This window comes from Pleurodeles waltl, chromosome 5, assembly GCF_031143425.1.
Source record: "Pleurodeles waltl isolate 20211129_DDA chromosome 5, aPleWal1.hap1.20221129, whole genome shotgun sequence".
Taxonomy (NCBI): Eukaryota; Metazoa; Chordata; class Amphibia; order Caudata; family Salamandridae; genus Pleurodeles; species Pleurodeles waltl.
The window spans coordinates 159,624,242-159,645,966 of NC_090444.1; the positions used below are offsets into that span (position 1 = coordinate 159,624,242).

Here is a 21,725-nt window from a genome sequence, read left to right on the forward strand (position 1 = left end):
AGTAAGAAAGTTGTCTGGCATCAGGGAACAGTTTAAAATTAGAACTGTGGGAATAACCCCTCATTGTAGCCTAGTTTTCCTCTTTACATATATAAGTCTGTAATGGTTTGCTGTTAACAGGCAATTACTGGCAATTACTGTAAATCTTATAAACTAATCACATGAACCAGAGATCATACAGATGACCTACTAATCTCTGGTAGGTAGGTAGGTAGGTAGGTGACCATACCGATTTAGTAAGTAAACTTAAAATTGGATCATTTGTAACTCTTAAAAGGCACTGATGACAAACAACGGGTATACATGGTGACCAACACCTGTAGCAAACATAGGTAAAGTATAAGTAAATTAAACACTCACTATGTAGGAGTGGTGACTATCACTTCTTCTCAAAAAACGGAATAACACCACATTTGCCAAGAGAAATGCATTCTATGCAAAAGACTGACAGTACCTTTATAACAAGAACATTCCAGCGATTTGCATAAGCTTCACCGATTCCCAAACCCCTTCATTTTTCTTTAATGGGGGTTTAAAAAACACATTTCCCCACCCCCTTGAGCCATAATCGTTCCTGGCCTTGATACTACTCTTCTTTTGTTAATGTGCTTTTTGTCTGTAGCCACCCTTATTTTCCCACTCTGGGGCCCTCCATACTCACCCTCTAAGCACAGTTCAGCACACTTTATTTTACTGTCAGTGACATGAGGATTTACCATGAATCTTAAATGTACAAACACTTACTTGTTCCTTACTCTTTTTGAGCCTGGCATTTTCCTCCTGCATGTGATGGAAATCTGACTTGATCTTCTGCTCACTCAACTTAGCCTCATTTAGGGCAATCTGCACCTGCAAAATGTTAATGTGCTCAATCATCACTGTGTCCTCACGTTCCCATCAATGTAAATAATACTAACACGTCACTAAATTAGGCTTTTGCACTTACACAAAAAATCTCAATACACAAATGTTAAATAAAAAAGAAATTATCTAAAATAACAATTTCCCACTGAAGCAAACTTCAAGAAATACATGACATTCCCTTCCATCACTTAGAAATACTATTTAAACTACGTCTTTGTTCAAGGTACCATTAAAACTTAAGTCCAGGAGAACAAAAACTGAACAACACAAAAATCTATTTTGTCTTCATTGAAAAGAAACATTGGAAACAGTATACACTGATTTAGTTTTCAGCCCGTAGTTGCAGTTGCAATAGCTGTGATTTTTGCTGTGACACTCCTAATGAGAACTGCATATACAAAATGTTTGCTCAAGAAACACAAAGCAGAAGGACTGACTTCAGAATTAACAAGACATAGAAGAAGCCAGGGATATGTGGTTTCTCCCGTCTCAGGAAGTGAAGCAAAACGAAGATGCTTAGTTTATGCAGGTTTATGAGGACTGGAACATACTGTGTGAACAAAGTAACACAAATAGGTGCTTTGAGTTTTACGTTTTGTCATAATTGTGAGCACCGAGAAGTTCAACAATCACTGGGAGAACAGGCACTGGTAGAAGAGTTAATAAGTGGTCTTCAATGGAACCATAATGACGAGCTAGACATTTGTAGATACTGGACTTTTACAAGACCAAAGTTTATATGGACAGCAGTGAGTACAGAAAAGGGAATAGCAATGGAAAGAAACACAACAAAAGGCATTAAGGCATATTTCTGGCTGCACTAGAGAATTTAATCCAAATTTCTGAAGCCACCACCTAGGCGTGGATTTTGGACTACACTAGCTAATCTGATCCAAATCAAATGACCAAACCATGTGTTCATTTGTTTAAGGAACAACTATTGCTTTAGCACTGCAGGCAATTTAATCTTCGACTCTGGGATAGCAAATTAACGAGCGTCTAGAGGAAAATGGCACAGACAGTGGGAGTTCTTTGTAAGTCACTTGATAGTAGTACACTATTTTAGCAATTTTACCAACAGAGAGTACACCAGTTAAATCAGTACAAAGAGGGGAGTAAATCAGAAACCAGCAACATATGTATTGAATTCTGAGAACCCGAACCTTAGGTGCTCTTTGAACAGCTTCTTGAAACAACAAACAGTTGTTTTTTGTAGAAAAAATATTTCTCTTTTTTTAGGACAAAGCAGTGGATGGACACTTATTTGGTGCATGTTAATTCTGAATCTCTAGCCTCACAACACGTCATTCAGTAAGCCTTGGAATGCTCTTCTTTGCTACTCTGAGGATCAAGTTCTAAAGGGGGGTACTTGGTATTCAATTTTCAGTCCAACAGTAGGTCATGTTCCTCTAAAGGACCCAATTTGACACAATCGGTTCTAATTGTTCATATATTTATGCTGCTTGTTACTATGGAGGAATGTTTGTTAGTAATGTGGTCTCCTATGGGGGCTCTGTAGTCTTTGTAACACAGTTTTGCGCCAGAGCAGGGACTAGGGTCCCTGAACCAGTGTCGACTGGTTTATGTACGGAGGGCACCAAATGTGCCCTTCAAAGCATACCAGTGGCTTGGGGAGGGTACCCCTCCCATGCCAGTCACACCTATTTCCAAAGGGAGAGGGTGTTACCTCCCTCTCCCAAAGGCAATCCTTTGTACTGCCTTTCTGGGCTTGATCAGATCAAGCAGCAGGTGGGCAGAAACCTGTCCGAAGGGTGGCAACAGCTTGGGCTGTCCCCCAGAAAACCCTGTAAGACTGGTGGTAGCAATGCTGGGGGTCCTCTAAGAAGCCCTCAGACTGAATGGAATCATACTTCCAATACTTGCAACCGTATTGGGGTATGATTCCCACATGTTTGATAACAAATATGCCCAGGTTCAGAGTTACCATTATGTAGCTGGACATCGGTAGTCACCTAAGTCCAGCAGATGCGTAAAATGGCATCCCCGCACTCACAAGGCCCAGGAAAATGGGCCTGGAGTTTGTGGGGCACCTCTGCTAGTGCAGGGGTGCCCTCACTCACAGGTAAATGCACCCTGCCCTCCGGGCTGAGAGGGCCTACCATAGGGGTGACTTATAGTGACCTGTAGTGAAAACGGGTGCATGCAACCGTTTCACACAGACTGCAATGACAGGCCTGCAGAACCCCTGTCATAGGCTCCCTATGGGTGGCAGAATAACTGCTGCAGCCCATAGGGATCCCCTGGTACCCCAATGCCCTGGGTACCTAGGTACCATATACTAGGGACTTAAAAAGGGGGAGCCGTATGCCAATTGTGGGAAGAATAAGGTACAGTTAGCAAAATTTACAGGAGAGCATAACTAGTGGGGTCCTGGTTAGCAGACACAGTCAATCACACTGACAAGCAGAAAATAGGGGTAACCATGCCAAGAAAGAGGGTACTTTCCTAAGTGAAGCAAAAGCCCTTGCCCAAGGGGCTGCTCCCCTGTCCCTGATGTCTAGTGGAGTGGATCCCTTCCTGAGGATCACCCTCCTTGTGTGCTCCCCAAGCAAGGGTCCACTTGGGAGGGGGAGGGGAGATTCACCTCCTTTCCAACAATACCTCTGCCGCCTACCTCGGTGCTCAGGGGGCTGAGAGGCACGAGGCAGGTAAAGTGAAATGAGCTGATCGGCTCATTTCACTTTCATTGACATGTCGTCGACGCGCAGCGTGCGTTGATCGCCATTTCAATGAAAACCAATAACAGCCTTGGGAGGTGAAGGAGGTTGTTTCTACAGAAAGGAAACCCCTCAGGAGCCTGCCCCAGAGGGATTTCCTGACTTGTGTGCAAGGATGGCCGGGAGCCGTCCTCCACACACTAGCACCGTGGCTGAAGACAGCTCCCGACGGTCCACAGCACAGAAAGGGTAACATTTTTATGTTTCGGGTCCACAGTCAATAGAACAGCAAGATTGGCTCAAACAATTACACCATCTGGTTAATCAGACCCAGCCAGTGGACACTAGGGTCAGACCAACGATGCAAGAAAATAACTTGTTTCCCTCTTGGACTGAAAAGGGGTGTGTAGGAAGTTGGCTCTGTATGCACTATTTCAAAGTAAGGAATAGTATGCACAGAGTCCAAGGGTTCCCCTTAGAGGTAAGATAGTGGCAAAAAGAGATAATACTAATGCTCTATTTTGTGGTAGTGTGGTCGAGCAGTAGGCTTATCAAAGGAGTAGTGTTAAGCATTTGTTTGTACGTACACACAGGCAATAAATGAGGAACACACACTCAGAGACAAATCCAGCCAATAGGTTTTGGTATAGAAAAATATATTTTCTTAGTTTATTTTAAGAACCACAGGTTCAAATTCTACATGTAATATCTCATTTGAAAGGTATTGCAGGTAAGTACTTTAGGAACTTTGAATCATTACATTAGCATGTATACTTTTTACATAAAACACAATAAGCTGTTTTACAAGTGGACACAGTGCAATTTTCACAGTTCCTGGGGGAGGTAAAGTATTGTTAGGTTTCACAGGTAAGTAAGTCACTTACAGGTTTCAGTTCTTGGTCCAAGGTAGCCCACCGTTGGGGGTTCAGAGCAACCCCAAAGTCACCACACCAGCAGCTCAGGGCCGGTCAGGTGCAGAGGTCAAAGAGGTGCCCAAAACACATAGGCTTCAATGGAGAGAAGGGGGTGCCCCGGTTCCAGTCTGCCAGCAGGTAAGTACCCGCGTCTGAGGGCAGACCAGGGGGGTTTTGTAGGGCACCGGGGGGGGGGGGGGGGGGGGACACAAGTCAGCACAAAAAGTACACCCTCAGCAGCGCGGGGGCGGCCGGGTGCAGTGTGCAAACACGTGTCGGGTTTACAATGGTTTTCAATGAGAGATCAAGGGATCTCTTCAGCGTTGCAGGCAGGCAAGGGGGGGGCTCCTCGGGGTAGCCACCACCTGGGCAAGGGAGAGGGCCTCCTGGGGGTCACTCCTGCACAGGAGTTCCGTTCCTTTAGGTGCTGGGAGCTGCAGGTGCAGGGTCTTTTCCAGCCGTCGGGAAATGGAGTTCAGACAGTCGCGGTCAGGGGGAGCCTCGGGATTCCCTCTGCAGGCGTCGCTGTGGGGGCTCAGGGGGGACAACTTTGGTTACTCACAGTCTTGGAGTCGCCGGAGGGTCCTCCCTGAAGTGTTGGTTCTCCACCAGTCGAGTCGGGGTCGCCGGGTGCAGTGTTGCAAGTCTCACGCTTCTTGTGGGGAGTTGCAGGGGTCTTTAAATCTGCTCCTTGAAACAAAGTTGCAGTTCTTTTGGAGCAGTGCCGCTGTCCTCGGGAGTTTCTTGTCTTTCTTGAAGCAGGGCAGTCCTCAGAGGATTCAGAGGTCGCTGGTCCCTTGGAAAGCGTCGCTGGAGCAGGTTTCTTTGGAAGGCAGGAGACAGGCCGGTAAGTCTGGGGCCAAAGCAGTTGGTGTCTTCTGTTCTTCCTCTGCAGGGGTTTTTCAGCTCAGCAGTCCTCTTCTTCTTGTTAGTTGCAGGAATCTAAATTCTTAGGTTCAGGGGAGCCCTTAAATACTAAATTTAAGGGCGTGTTTAGGACTGGGGGGTTAGTAGCCAATGGCTACTAGCCCCGAGGGTGAGTACACCCTCTTTGTGCCTCCTCCCAAGGGGAGGGGGTCACATCCCTAATCCTATTGGGGGAATCCTCCATCTGCAAGATGGAGGATTTCTAAAAGTTAGAGTCACTTCAGCTCAGGACACCTTAGGGGCTGTCCTGACTGGTCAGTGACTCCTCCTTGTTTTTCTCATTATTTTCTCCGGCCTTGTCGCCAAAAGTGGGGGCCTTGGCCGGAGGGGGCGGGCAACTCCACTAGCTGGAGTGTCCTGCGGTGCTGGCACAAAGGGGTAAGCCTTTGAGGCTCACCGCCAGGTGTGACAGCTCCTGCCTGGGGGAGGTGTTAGCATCTCCACCCAGTGCAGGCTTTGTTACTGGCCTCAGAGTGACAAAGGCACTCTCCCCATGGGGCCAGCAACATGTCTCGGTTGTGGCAGGCTGCTGGAACCAGTCAGCCTACACAGATAGTCGGTTAAGGTTTCAGGGGGCACCTCTAAGGTGCCCTCTGTGGTGCATTTTACAATAAAATGTACACTGGCATCAGTGTGCATTTATTGTGCTGAGAAGTTTGATACCAAACTTCCCAGTTTTCAGTGTAGCCATTATGGTGCTGTGGAGTTCGTGTAAAACAGACTCCCAGACCATATACTCTTATGGTTACCCTGCACTTACAATGTCTAAGGTTTTGCTTAGACACTGTAGGGGCACAGTGCTCATGCACTGGTGCCCTCACCCATGGTATAGTGCACCCTGCCTTAGGGCTGTAAGGCCTGCTAGAGGGGTGACTTATCTATACTTGCATAGGCAGTGAGAGGCTGGCATGGCACCCTGAGGGGAGTGCCATGTCGACTTACTCATTTTGTTCTCACCAGCACACACAAGCTGGCAAGCAGTGTGTCTGTGCTGAGTGAGGGGTCTCCAGGGTGGCATAAGACATGCTGCAGCCCTTAGAGACCTTCCCTGGCATCAGGGCCCTTGGTACCAGGGGTACCATTTACAAGGGACTTATCTGGATGCCAGGGTGTGCCAATTGTGGATACAAAAGTACAGGTTAGGGAAAGAACACTGGTGCTGGGGCCTGGTTAGCAGGCCTCAGCACACGTTCAATTCAAAGCATAGCATCAGCAAAGGCAAAAAGTCAGGGGGTAACCATGCCAAGGAGGCATTTCCTTACAGGGTGCTTATGCCCCCAAATGTACAGGGATGCTATGGTTCAGGGCGGGGCAATGCATGCTTATATTTTCAGAAAATAATTACTCCTGTCCTAACCTCTATTGCTTCAAAATTAGCACAATGTCACATGATCTAGGACATCGCAACACAATTTCTAAAAAGTATTCAAATATCTACAGCATAGTCCATTTCAAATTTATTACATTTCCTGATAATTATTTCACTATCAAAAACTGATTAAAAAAATTATTTTTATCATAACACCACAAATACTTATAAACGTGCACTAAGCATGGGCAGAGTACATTTCAGATTATCCACCTGCATGAAAGGATTTTTTCACATGGGTTCTAGAAGAGTGATAAGATAGCTTGCAAGGGCACACAAACGTTACAAGGAACTGAAAATGTACGTGCTTCTTATTGCACTATGCGCAATAAAAGACCCATCGTGGCTTATGTGTAGCGTAGCAGCATCTCTGTCAATGTCACATAACCGGGCATCTAAACGAAAAGCCAGGCTCAACACGGTCCTCTGATGGCATACACCAAGCAGACACTGTAAAAATATCTGTACATTTACTTTAAAAACATAATAAGAGAACCATTAAAGGACATTACAGTAACCACTCACCTCAGACAGTTCAGCGGAGTGCTGCGCAAGAACTTCCTGCAGTTTTTCAACAGACTTCTGAGTTTCAAGTATCTACTCAAATGAAGTTAAACTTTAAATTAAAATACACATTTTTAGGTGTTACCATACATTTTACATATTCTTTCACAAGGGTGAGCAATTTAGTTGATAAACTCAGATGTTTTAAGTAATCAACCCACAAAAAAAAACAAAAAAACAGAAAAAAAAAAAAACATTGTTGATGGCGAGCAGGAAAAACATTTGGATTTTTTTCAAAAGGGCCACCTGGTGAATGGTGTCACAGTATGTCTTAAAACCCAAGCAGATGTCAATAAAAAAAAGATTCTAGAATGCCTATTGTAGGCGGCGTTAGTGATGCAATACTAGAAACAGAGGATTACACAGAGTTGTACTTCTTACTATTTGTGTGCATGGCAAAGGAGCTACTTTAGTAACATGTAAAATGGATTATTCTAATTTTGCACATCCCCGAACTCTAGGAATTATTTGATCATTTACATATGCCAAAAGAGGCACCAAAAAAGCTGTTTCAGCAGTTAACAGGCAGGTTGGCATACACAGCAATTTAGTACCTTCAGTAACACTTTTCTTTCTGAAAATGCATTAACTAAAAAGATAAAGTCAGTCAGTTACATCTTATTGGAATCTCAAGGAGTAGCGGTCTCAAGGTAGCGCAACAAAAATGCACAATAAAGGTAAATGATCATCACTAAGGCTGTAATCAAAAGCTGCCTTAAAATCTGCTGCTTACTTTTTAAGTTGAGCATAGCAGTTCGCATGCACTGCTTTTCCGACGTGTTGGTATGTATCTGGACTTTTAACAACGCCCACCTCACGGCCATCGCTATCACTCGTTCGTGGGCTTCCCCTTTAAAAATCCTTCTATGACATTGGTAAATGGTTTACGTTTGTCCCTCCTTGAGGAGGTTTTGTTACCACCTTGGCCATCACCCCTGTTACATGGCTAACTGCACTTTTGCTGATAAGTTTGACTGCGAGCGAACTTCTTTTTCCTTTAGGGTCTCTCCTTATCACTGATGCTCAAGGTGGCCGTGGTGCTGTAAATCAACTCACTTATGTGAAACTGTTTTACTTTTGATTTTCATGTTATATGCCAAGAAGAGTCCTGTTAGGAGTTTACAAACCTAATAGCTCTAACTGGAGCGAATGTGAAACCCATTACATTAAAAATGCTTGTTTTCAATGTCTTTCAAAGAAATTGTATACACAGTATTAACACACTGTGTTTTTACACTGTAACCTCTTTAACGCTGTAGTCCACCTGGGGCCACAAGTAACCAGCTCTGCAACTATTTTACATTAGGGACAAAAACACCAATTACGAAGGAGCATGACACAGTAAATATGTCTGTGAAGAGATAGGTTAATTGTAGTTCCTGAATAGCTTGAAGGCATTTAATCAGAGACAAGAACATTTCTAATAACCTTTAGGTCTCGCCAGTTGCCTCGGAATAAAACGAAGGGTAGAAGAGAAGCTACCTTAAGGTAATGGTCACACACGTGTTAGAAGAAAAAGTACCAAAGTCTGCCTTGCTAGCCCCTAACCCATGTCGTGCATGCTCCAACTCCTACTGCCAAGTCTTGTGGTAGGCTCCTCTCTGCATCTTTCTGCAGAGTTCACATGGAACCTGCGCTCACATCTTTCTTCAGTATGAATGACCTAAGACTGCATCGAGAGGACACTTCATGCCTCAAAAGAATATGCATCACTGTAGAAATATCGAATTTTATCAGAAAACTGGTTGTAGCTTCCCAAGCAGATAAAAGGCACTCAATACCTTAAGAGCATTGTAAGGTGGTGCTCATCACTTTAAAAAACGGCAAAAAAAAAAAAAGTATTCACACCACTGTTTAGACTGGATCACACTGCAACTTTTAAGTAGGAAAGGGTAATGTTTTTTTAACATTAAGTACCTACATGTCAAACTCCTACCCACAGGGAATTTTAAATGCCTGTGGAAGCCCAGTGTTGTAACAATTAATTAAAATAGTCATCAAGCACTTTAATATGTTTAGGTAGAAGAAACAAGGATACATGTAACTCACATTTGTTTCAGCTCAAAAATCCCACTGAAAGAATCCTCCTCATTGACACTGCCTAACCACAGACCAGGATGTTGATGATTAACTTAAGCTAAATAGCTATAAACAATCATACATTACTTCAGGAGCAAATATAACTAGTGTCCAGAGGAGTTAGACACTGGGCACCAACATGTTTAAAAGCTGCTCATGGCATCCTTACATTATCTTGCTTCTTCATACTTTGCTTTCGCTGAGCTTCCAGATCTGCCTGCAAGTTCCGGACTTTGGTCCCCAGCTGCTGATTGACATCCTCCAGCCCTTTCACAACTTCCTAGAAAGTAAATACAGTTATTGTCACATAAAAAACAACTTTCCACCTCAGCCTGTCCCTTCCCAAGCTACACTGCTGCCTACCTTCAGCTCCAAAGCTTCAGCCGAGAGGTCAGTATTTTGTTTCTTGGCTTCCTTAACTGATTGCTTTGCTTCTTTAATCTAAATGCAGAGCAAACAAAAGTGCTTAGGAAGGAGGATAAACAATGTGCGTGAAGAAGAATGCAATATTACCAACCTTCTGCTCATAATCAGAAATCTTCTGCACAATATCTGCTTTCTCCTGTATGAGTATTTTTATTTTTTCAGCAAGTTGTTTTTCGTTTACTAAAACAAAGCAAATTTAACACAACGGTATGAAGACACGGGTATTCAAAATAATCCTTACAGAGCAATACACATCTCAAACATATAACTCGCAACAACTGCTTGGTGAAAAAGCAATTTATGAAAATCAAATAAATATCACAGAAAAACAAAGATGCAAGAATGGAAACTTCTTTTTTGGAATGTTTTTTAGCTAGTGCTTTGGTCAACAGAGAAGTCACTGCACTAAAGGGGGTGTGGGGAAAGGGAGGCAAGTTAGAGTGGACTGGGTGGAGTGCAAACGTGTTAAGTGATCTAAGCTCCATGCCTGAATTTGAGCAGAAAAATCTAAAAAACTGCATTCTATTGAATCTACTGAAAGAAGACAAACACAGGAATTGTAACATTCATCAAATGATCAGGAATCATTGATGTTCTTAATTCTCTAATCTTTCTGCTTTAACAGCAGTATGGCTCCACTTGGTGAAAGTAGCAATTAAAACAAAAGCACTTGTGAACCCCGGTTTGCTTCCTGTCTATTAATTAACAAGCATATCATCTTAGAAACGCGCCACTGGTCTGCACTGATTGTGCAGGACTAATACTTTAAACTTTAACTGCGCCGCTTTCTATTTGTGGAGGTATACACAGTGCATGTGGAAACCCTCAACATTTAAACATTTCTAAAGAGGTGTGAAAACACTCGGACTCCACTACACCGCAAGCTGACAATAGCCAAAGAATCATAATGGGTGTCTACATGCCCCAATTCAAATTGTAGGAGTTACAAACTGATTTTGCCGCTGCTTGGCTGGTGGTGTTTGACAACGACTCATTGGGAGACGAGCAATGTTTTTCTCATCCAGCACTGTTTCCTTTAATAGCCTGATATTTTAATAACCTTGAACACTCTTGAAGCAATGAAACGGCTGAGCTGATTGGATATTCGATAGGACAACTACTGTGCACAGAACAAAGCTATTTTGAGAGGGCAAGCACGTCCACATGGATATTTGACCAAAACTACCATGTCAATGTAAATGCTAGGTTGAAAAAGCATAAAGAAAATTGAACTTGTCTGTGTACGCCTACATGACGAATGCAAACCTCTGTCAGCAGTTTTATATCCCACGAAGAACAACTAGTTCTCATGTATCTGAAATGGAGTTGGCGACAGACTGATAATACGTTACAACAACACACGGGGTAAAGCAAAGTACTAGCGAAGAAGCAAATTCTCCACTCACAACATCAAGGTTGAAACCAGCTACTGTGAGGCGTGATTCACAATTCTACCTAGCAACTTCCTTTGCCAGTAATAGCTTGATGAACACAGGAAAAAGGCAAAGCCTTTTACAGTCAAATCCATTTGATTCCTATATACTTCTTATATAATGCTGGGCGGCTGGTGTTTGTGGTATACAAAAACTTCAAACTCAGTATCCAAGACATCAGCACCATTCAGACATTATCTTAACTATAGTCTGAGCCTTACATCTTGGGTCTCATTTTGGGATGAGAATTTGCTACTTGTAGTAAAAGCATGGAATTCCAAACTAGTAAGAGCTCCGACCATACCACTCCTCTTCTTGTGCTGCTGACGAAGCCCATTCATGCCCACCAAAAGCCAACAGCTCAATGCTCTGTATTTCAAATAAAACAGATTTTAATTATTTTAAATCCACTTGGATGTTGCTTTGAAATCAGTTTATGGAAGTGTAAGGAAATGCCTCCTTGGCATGGTTACCCCCTGACTTTTTGCCTTTGCTGATGCTATGTTTTGAATTGAAAGTGTGCTGAGGCCTGCTAACCAGGCCCCAGCACCAGTGTTCTTTCCCTAACCTGTACTTTTGTATCCACAATTGGCACACCCTGGCATCCAGATAAGTCCCTTGTAACTGGTACCCCTGGTACCAAGGGCCCTGATGCCAGGGAAGGTCTCTAAGGGCTGCAGCATGTCTTATGCCACCCTAGAGACCCCTCACTCAGCACAGACACACTGCTTGCCAGCTTGTGTGTGCTAGTGAGAACAAAATGAGTAAGTCGACATGGCACTCCCCTCAGGGTGCCATGCCAGCCTCTCACTGCCTCTGCAGTATAGGTAAGTCACCCCTCTAGCAGGCCTTACAGCCCTAAGGCAGGGTGCACTATACCATAGGTGAGGGCACCAGTGCATGAGCACTGTGCCCCTACAGTGTCTAAGCAAAACCTTAGACATTGTAAGTGCAGGGTAGCCATAAGAGTATATGGTCTGGGAGTCTGTCAAACACGAACTCCACAGCACCATAATGGCTACACTGAAAACTGGGAAGTTTGGTATCAAACTTCTCAGCACAATAAATGCACACTGATGCCAGTGTACATTTTATTGTAAACTACACCCCAGAGGGCACCTTAGAGGTGCCCCCTGAAACTGTATCCGACTATCTGTGTAGGCTGACTGGTTCCAGCAGCCTGCCACCCCCGAGACATGTTGCTGGCCACATGGGGAGAGTGCCTTTGTCACTCTGTGGCCAGTAACAAAGCCTGCACTGGGTGGAGATGCTAACACCTCCCCCAGGCAGGAGCTGTAACACCTGGCGGTGAGCCTCAAAGGCTCACCCCCTTTGTTCCAGCACCGCAGGACACTCCAGCTAGTGGAGTTGCCCGCCCCCTCCGGCCACGGCCCCCACTTTTGGCGGCAAGGCCGGAGGAAATAATGAGAATAACAAGAAGGAGTCACTGGCCAGTCAGGACAGCCCCTAAGGTGTCCTGAGCTGAAGTGACTCTAACTTTTAGAAATCCTCCATCTTGCAGATGGAGGATTCCCCCAATAGGGATAGGAATGTGACCCCCTCCCCTTGGGAGGAGGCACAAAGAGGGTGTACCCACCCTCAGGGCTAGTAGCCATTGGCTACTAACCCCCCAGACCTAAACACACACTTAAATTTAGTATTTAAGGGCTCCCCTGAACCTAAGAATTTAGATTCCTGCAACTACAAGAAGAAGAGGACTGCTGAGCTGAAAAACCCCTGCAGAAGAAGAAAGAAGACACCAACTGCTTTGGCCCCAGTCCTACCGGCCTGTCTCCTGCCTTCTAAAGAAACCTGCTCCAGCGACGCGTTCCCCAGGACCAGAGACCTCTGAATTCTCAAAGGACTGCCCTGCTTCAAGAGGAACAAGAAACTCCCGAGGACAGCGGCCCTGTTCCACAAAGACTGCAACTTTGTTTCAGAGGAGCAGATTTAAAGACCCCTGCAATCCCCGCAAGAAGCGTGAGACTTGCAACACTGCACCCAGCGACCCCGACTCGACTGGTTAAGAAACAACGCTACAGGGAGGACCCTCCGGCGGCTCCAAGACTGTGAGTAACCAAAGTTGTCCCCCCTGAGCCCCCACAGCGACGCCTGCAGAGGGAATCCCGAGGCTCCCCCTGACTGCGACTGCCTGACTCTGAAATCCCGACGCCTGGAAAAGACCCTGCACCCGCAGCCCCCAGGACCTGAAGGATCGGAACTCCAGTGCAGGAGTGACCCCCAGGAGGACCTCTCCCTTGCCCAGGTGGTGGCTACCCTGAGGAGCCCCCCCCCTTGCCTGCCTGCACCGCTGAAGAGACCCCTTGGTCTCCCATTGAAAACCATTACAAACCCGACGCGTGTTTGCACACTGCACCCGGCCGCCCCCGCGCTGCTGAGGGTGTACTTTTTGTGTGGACTTGTGTCCCCCCCCGGTGCCCTACAAAACCCCCCTGGCTGCCCTCCGAAGACGCGGGTACTTACCTGCTGGCAGACTGGAACCGGGGCACCCCCTTCTCCATTGAAGCCTATGCGTTTTGGGCACCACTTTGACCTCTGCACCTGACCGGCCCTGAGCTGCTGGTGTGGTAACTTTGGGGTTGCTCTGAACCCCCAACGGTGGGCTACCTTGGACCCAAATCTGAACCCCGTAGGTGGTTTATTTACCTGCAAGAACTAACAATACTTTACCTCCCCCAGGAACTGTGAAAATTGCACTGTGTCCACTTTTAAAACAGCTATTTGTGTTTTATGTGAAAAGTATATATGCTATTGTGATTATTCAAAGTTCCTAAAGTACTTACCTGCAATACCTTTCAAATGAGATATTACATGTAGAATTTGAACCTGTGGTTCTTAAAATAAACTAAGAAAATATATTTTTCTATACAAAAACCTATTGGCCTGGAATGGTCTCTGAGTGTGTGTAAGGAAATGCCTCCTTGGCATGGTTACCCCCTGACTTTTTGCCTTTGCTGATGCTATGTTTTGAATTGAAAGTGTGCTGAGGCCTGCTAACCAGGCCCCAGCACCAGTGTTCTTTCCCTAACCTGTACTTTTGTATCCACAATTGGCACACCCTGGCATCCAGAAAAGTCCCTTGTAAATGGTACCCCTGGTACCAAGGGCCCTGATGCCAAGGAAGGTCTCTAAGGGCTGCAGCATGTCTTATGCCACCCTGGAGACCCCTCACTCAGCAGAGACACACTGCTTGCCAGCTTGTGTGTGCTGGTGAGAACAAAATGAGTAAGTCGACATGGCACTCCCCTCAGGGTGCCATGCCAGCCTCTCACTGCCTATGCAAGTATAGATAAGTCACCCCTCTAGCAGGCCTTACCGCCCTAAGGCAGGGTGCACTATACCATAGGTGAGGGCACCAGTGCATGAGCACTGTGCCCCTACAGTGTCTAAGCCAAACCTTAGACATTGTAAGTGCAGGGTAGCCATAAGAGTATATGATCTGGGAGTCTGTTTTACACGAACTCCACAGCACCATAATGGCTACACTGAAAACTGAGAAGTTTGGTATCAAACTTCTCAGCACAATAAATGCACACTGATGCCAGTGTACATTTTATTGTAAAATACACCCCAGAGGGTGCCTTAGAGGTGCCCCCTGAAACCTTAACCGACTATCTGTGTAGGCTGACTGGTTCCAGCAGCCTGCCACAACCGAGACATGTTGCTGGCCCCATGGGGAGAGTGCCTTTGTCACTCTGAGGCCAGTAACAAAGCCTGCCCTGGGTGGAGATGCTAACACCTCCCCCAGGCAGGAGCTGTAACCCCTGGCGGTGAGCCTCATAGGCTCACCCCCTTTGTTCCAGCACCACAGGGCACTCCAGCTAGGGGAGTTGCCCGCCCCCTCCGGCCACGGCCCCACTTTTGGCGGCAAGGCCGGGGGAAATAATGAGAACAACAAGTAGGCGTCACTGGCCAGTCAGGACAGCCCCTAAGGTGTCCTGAGCTGAAGTGACTAACTTTTAGAAATCCTCCATCTTGCAGATGGAGGATTCCCCCAATAGGATTAGGGATGTGACCCCCTCCCCTTGGGAGGGGGCACAAAGAGGGTGTACTCACCCTCAGGGCTAGTAGCCATTGGCGACTAACCCCCCCAGACCTAAACATGCCCTTAAATTTAGTATTTAAGGGCTCCCCTGAACCTAAGAATTTAGATTCCTGACACTACAAGAAGAAGAGGACTGCTGAGCTGAAAAACCCCTGCAGAAGAAGAACAGAAGACACCAACTGCTTTGGCCCAGTCCTACCGGCCTGTCTCCTGCCTTCCAAAGAAACCTGCTCCAGCTACGCTTTCCAAAGGACCAGCGACCTCTGAATCCTCAGAGGACTGCCCTGCTTCAAGAAAGACAAGAAACTCCCGAGGACAGCGGCACTGCTCCAAAAGAACTGCAACTTTGTTTCAAAGGAGCAGATTTAAAGACCCCTGCAACTCCCCGCAAGAAGCGCGAGACTTGCAACACTGCACCCGGCGACCCCGACTCGACTGGTGGAGAACCAACACCTCAGGGAGGACCCTCCGGCGACTCCGAGACCGTGAGTAACCAAAGTTGTCCCCCCTGAGCCCCCACAGGGACGCCTGCAGAGGGAATCCCGAGGCTCCCCCTGACCGCGACTGCCTGAACCTAAAGTCCCGACGGCTGGAAAAGACCCTGCACCCGCAGCCCCCAGCACCTGAAGGAACGGAACTTCTGTGCAGGAGTGACCTCCAGGAGGCCCTCTCCCTTGCCCAGGTGGTGGCTACCCCGAGGAGCCCCCCCCTTGCCTGCCTGCACCGCTGAAGAGACCCCTTGGTCTCCCATTGAAAGCTACAGAGAACCCGACGCTTGTTTGCACACTACACCCGGCCGCCCCCGCGCTGCTGAGGGTGTACTTTCTGTGTGGGCTTGTGTCCCCCCCGGTGCCCTACAAAACCCCCCTGGTCTGCCCTCCGAAGACGCGGGTACTTACCTGCTGGCAGACTGGAACCGGGGCACCCCCTTCTCTCCATTGAAGCCTATGTGTTTTGGACACCTCTTTGACCTCTGCACCTGACCGGCCCTGAGCTGCTGGTGTGGTAACTTTGGGGTTGCTCTGAACCCCCAACGGTGGGCTACCTTGGACCCAAAACTGAGACCTGTAAGTGATTTACTTACCTGCTAAAAATAACAATACTTTACCTCCCCCAGGAACTGTGAAAATTGCTCCGTGTCCACTTTTAAAACAGCTATTTGTGTTTTATGTGAAAAGTATATATGCTACTGTAATTATTCAAAGTTCCTAAAGTACTTACCTGCAATACCTTTCAACTGAGATATTACATGTAGAATTTGAACCTGTGGTTCTTAAAATAAACTAAGAAAATATATTTTTCTATAACAAAACCTATTGGCTGGATTTGTCTCCGAGTGTGTTCCTCATTTATTGCCTGTGTGTATGTACAACAAATGCTTAACACTACTCCTTGGATAAGCCTACTGCTCGACCACACTACCACAAAATAGAGCATTAGTATTATCTCTTTTTGCCACTATCTTACCTCTAAGGGGAACCCTTGGACTCTGTGCATGCTATTCCTTACTTTGAAATAGCACATACAGAGCCAACTTCCTACAGTGTGTGTTCCTCATTTATTGCCTGTGTGTATGTACAACAAATTCTTAACACTACTTCTTTGATAAGCCTACTGCTCGACCACACTACCACAAAATAGAGCATTAGTATTCTCTCTTTTTGCCACTATCTTACCTCTAAGGGGAACCCTTGGACTCTGTGCATGCTATTCCTTACTTTGAAATAGCACATACAGACCCAACTTCCTACAGGAAGTGTCAAAAGTGCTTGTGAAACATGTTTAAAAGCATCTGGCCATCTCCGGCAGGTTTTTCTGACCCCTGCCATTGTGCCTTCCCTCTGGGTGAGCCAGGAGGGTGGGGGTGTGAGGGACAGATACCTATTGGCTGGATGCTGTTTTTTTTTTTTTTTATCTAGCTGGTGTATTGGTTTTTGCTTCGACAGGCTTTAAATTGATATTAAACTTAAGTCAGTATTCACCTGGGTTGCTAACCACTCTGCTTTGTTTTTGGAGAATTTTCTGGGCATCTAAGTCCAGCTATAAAGAGAAAACTGAGAAATACTGAGCTGTACTGATAAAATCTCTTTTTCTAGGACTACACAGTGGGAGACTGCAACTAGCAGATGGGTGGCGGTAAATTGTGTATTTAGTGGATTATTATGAACAACCAATTTTATTCATTTTGGATTGCTCACGCCCACAGTCAGGCAGAGTTCTTATATATTTAACTACAGTCTACTACGCTTTGTACTGCATCCTAACCAAAACTATTTTTAAACGGACTGCACGGTGCAAAATATTAATTGGAGATCAAGTGGTGCAAGTGGATTAACAAGATCAAGAGACAGATTTACTGGGTAGGTTGACTGAACAGCTGTTATATCAACTCCCCCCTTTTTTTGTTTGTTGGTAAAACCAGTTTGAGAATCAAAATCGAATAAGTTAACGTGGGCACATTCGACGAGAAAAATGATATGCCAAGACTTGCAAAAGACATACCCACGAGTTTCAACTACACAGTATGATGATTTTTCGGAGGCATCTTATTCCCTGGCCGTTAAACTAATTGTTTCTAGGGGAAACGAGGGGAGCTATGAGACTCCGGTTGCCTCAGTAGAACACTCTCCGCTAGTAAAATCAAGTGAAGATTATGTGGGGAAACACTTCAAGCCAACGAGAAATGACGATTACCCACATATTTGCATTTCAATGTGAGGTGACGGGTTAACCAATTCAATGTCACAGGTGATATAGCCTTAGGTCAGCCATTATTATTAGACTCTGCTCTGAAATCTCTTAAACCCGGTAATCTTCCTGAACGCATATGACTTTCCCTTTACTCACTGATAAATCTGTATCAAGGTGGGAATTTGATGAACTGTGTTATGGAGGTCACACAACAGTATTTCCTACCTGGGCAGCAGATAGGAAGCAGATAATAATCTATCAGTGTTGGGCAAAACAAATTTGGAGAATCAACATTTGATTGCCGACTTGGACATCTAATGATCATCTTCAGTGTTAGTCATTTTACTTTAAGTGCACAATAAGGGAAATTTGAGGCTTTAGTAATAAATATTGTTGCTTTGAAGTCTCAAGCAGGTTATTTAAATTTACTAGACTCCGAATTAAAACATATAAAGTTTTTCACGCCTTCCCTTGCACGTTCCAAGGAAAAAAAGAGGGAGACAATCAGAATCAAAATGATATGTCACTCTCATCCCAAATGAGCCATCGGCCTATATTTCAAGGAGGCCCATGCTAGTAGTAGTAGTAAAAAAATAATTTAAAAAAATATATATATATATATTAATAATACTGTGTGACTGGATCTCTTATACTAGCTACTAGATGTTACAGATCTACCAAACCTTTCAAGAACATTAGACTAGGGTTAGGGCATGGTTAGGACCAGCATTTTCAAGATGATCCACCAGGGGGAAAGACTGAACTGCTGGTTTGAAAAGTTCTTCTACTGAGCATCCCCAGACCGTGGAATCCCCTATCCTGAGAACAGAAACTAATACCACACTCAGAGACCATAATCAATATTCTAAAGTAGTTGCGCTGTTAAATAAACCTGCCCCCAAAGAATTAACTTCTGAAGATGAAGGACAGAGAAAGAGCAGAAGGGAGGTAGCAACATCTCATAAAGAGTGTAGTGGGGAGAACTTCAAAACAAACCAGCACTGGCAAAACAAATATGTCTCGCCTTTATAATACGCATGCGTAGTTTTTGATTTTGCCAATGTGTGCATTTAAAGCATTATTACAAGAAAAACATTTCAGAATACTGAAGGAAAACGCAAACATATCTAATGGTATCTGGAACTGTTCACTGAATTCAAAGTTTTCAATTTTTATAAAATGGCATGGTTTATTTTTCAAACATTTTTCACTCACGGAATTCTGAACAGATTTTTAAAAGAATATGAAGTTTTGAAATATTAAAGGAAATACTTCCAAATGCCAATCTTACTTTACATAGCATTCAGTTATTTGCAAGGAGCAGCTTTTTGGGCCTTCAGAAGAAGAGTCACAGCTATGTGAGTGCAACAGTTGGCCTTTTCTCCCCTTGCACCATGAAAGTCTGTGTGCACAAAAGCTTACACTTTCATGCAATATGGCTTTTCAGCCATACCACAGGAGAAATACCTGGAGCAACACAGCATGGGGGTGGAGGGTATTTGAGGAGTAAAGCAGCACAAGAAGGAGAGAGAGTTAGCAGGCACATGCACTCTCATGGAGTGCTCAATGAAAAAGAAAAACAGTAGTTTCTTAAATGTAAGCAGTAGGCCGATACGAGTCAGCCGTTCAGAAAGATTGTAAAGAGGCTATGCCCCAGGGGAAGGAAAAATACAAGAAGAGGAAGGCAAGCCACTGCATATGAAGCAAGAGAGTGTGACAATGCCAACAAATGATAAGCAATGGATGGGCCGCAGGCCCAATGTAAGCTCACAATATGTCTTTAGGTATCATATACTAAGTGTGCCTTGTCTTCTTCACACACTGCACCACCGGTTGGAGATAATCCACAAACACACGCCCATGCATCTCAAACTCTACCAAAATACCCCATGGGCTCAAACTATTCACTACACCCTCATCCTTCTTCTTCAGAGCTGAGGTGTCTGTCTCCATGTACCAAAACAGAAACATTCTTGTCCAGCAGGAGAATTGAATCTGAAGATCTCCAATCTCAACTTTGCTATGTTAAAAACATTCATGAATACAGAGAACCCCCAGAGACATCTACCCCACTACACCAGATCCCTTGAAGCTCCTCGAGACACTAGTCTCACATCCCTTGCAGCTACATCATTCACAACCACCATCAACAAGCCAAAACAAAGACCACTAGCCCTAACCAATGACTACCAATCCATGGGGGATAAACACTACTGCCCTGGACAAAGCTGGACTCAAGAATCATCTCTCTCCTCCTAGGAACATACCCAAAAAGGACCACCTCTCCACCCTTAAACCCGGACTTGTCTCATCATGGGGATGCTTCCCATTCTAATCCAATCACTTGCGCCTGACAATCTCAGTGGGTCACAGACACCGAGAGGGATAACTATCTTGTTCCCAATCCCAGTTGTTTTCTGATGAAGTCTTTGCTCAAGGTCGCACCGCAAAGTCCTTCCATTGAATTCTCCCTGCTCATGACCTCCATGGCAGCACCATTATGGGAATGCCACACACCACCCAGATAACCCATACAAAACACTGACCAGTATATCCCCTCTTCTTACCCACCATGGCTACAATTGTTATTTATCATCATCATCATCATCATCATTTAACAAGGATCCCACCAGCTTCTTCCGTCGCACCACAGACCCTTGGCACAGCTGCAGGTCCCCTCATGCTCTGCACCTCACACAACAAAATTCCAGTCATACCCTCACCATACAAGTCAATAACAATGGCTTCCACACCTGGCTTCCTACTAGGCCTTACAATCTGCTACAGAAACCCCTATGAAGGCCTCTAACTATATGTCCTGTTCCACTACACAAAAACATCTCCAATTTAGATGCATAGAAAACAAAGTCGATAAGCTTAGAGAAGAGTTAAAGTACATCTCTATAAAGTTCAAAAAGACCAGACTCTCTATGCAAGGCATAAATACGCACCTGATCAACTGGTGCCACTTATCCCATGTAAATTGTCACCCACCCAGACCAGGCTCCCTATTACGTTAACTAATCATACCCAATGACCCAAGAGATCACTTAGCCAGATAACTGACGCTGAAACATAGGGCCATATGTACGAACCCTTTTTCCCCATAGAGACAGAATGGGTAAAATCCTTTGCTACATTTGGCCCATAATCCCTTCTACAATCCTACAGCAAGACCGATCAGACCCCTATGAGGTCTTCATTTTACATCCACATCATTGCTAACTCCAACACAAGCAGACCACACATGAACGCATAAGCCAGTCTACAAGAGATGTCCTGAAATGCAAGCTTCACAACTGCAAATGAGTGGGCAAACATGCCACAGACACTGCTGAAGCAAATATATGGGCTAGATATAGTATTTCTGACTGACTCTGGCTCAATCGCTCCTCTGCCCTTGAATGGACATCTTAGTACAGCCTTACCCTCACCATTAAACCATGAGACCAAGTAGAGCATCTGGGAGGGGGTATAAAAACATACGCCGGAATGATCTTTCCTCTCTATGCCTGCAGAATCTCACACCTACAAGTGAGATGCAGAACATACACAAGTTAACCTCGCACTGTGGCAGACATAATGAAGGTAGTTACTCCACTAGTCTTAAAAGACAGTTTGGGTTATCAGAGTTGGTTCAATTTGTTTTTCTATCAATGAAAAAAAAAGAGGACGCTTGGACTAACAGAGAAGATGGAGGCAAGATCCCTCCTC

At 45.1% G+C, this 21,725-nt stretch overlaps 1 protein-coding gene across 2 annotated transcripts in view; it reads right to left on the reverse strand.

Moving 5' to 3' along the window:
- The window catches only part of MIA3 (MIA SH3 domain ER export factor 3), a 441,987-nt gene that overhangs the window by 228,879 nt on the left and 191,383 nt on the right, over positions 1 to 21,725 (reverse strand). For both annotated transcript variants that reach the window (XM_069233852.1, XM_069233851.1), the window contains exons 11-15: positions 9,913 to 10,001; positions 9,759 to 9,836; positions 9,565 to 9,675; positions 7,278 to 7,349; positions 745 to 849 (exon numbers count right to left, since the gene is read on the reverse strand). In XM_069233852.1, coding sequence (XP_069089953.1) covers positions 745 to 849; positions 7,278 to 7,349; positions 9,565 to 9,675; positions 9,759 to 9,836; positions 9,913 to 10,001 — 455 coding nt within the window. The remainder of the gene's footprint in view (positions 1 to 744; positions 850 to 7,277; positions 7,350 to 9,564; positions 9,676 to 9,758; positions 9,837 to 9,912; positions 10,002 to 21,725) is intronic.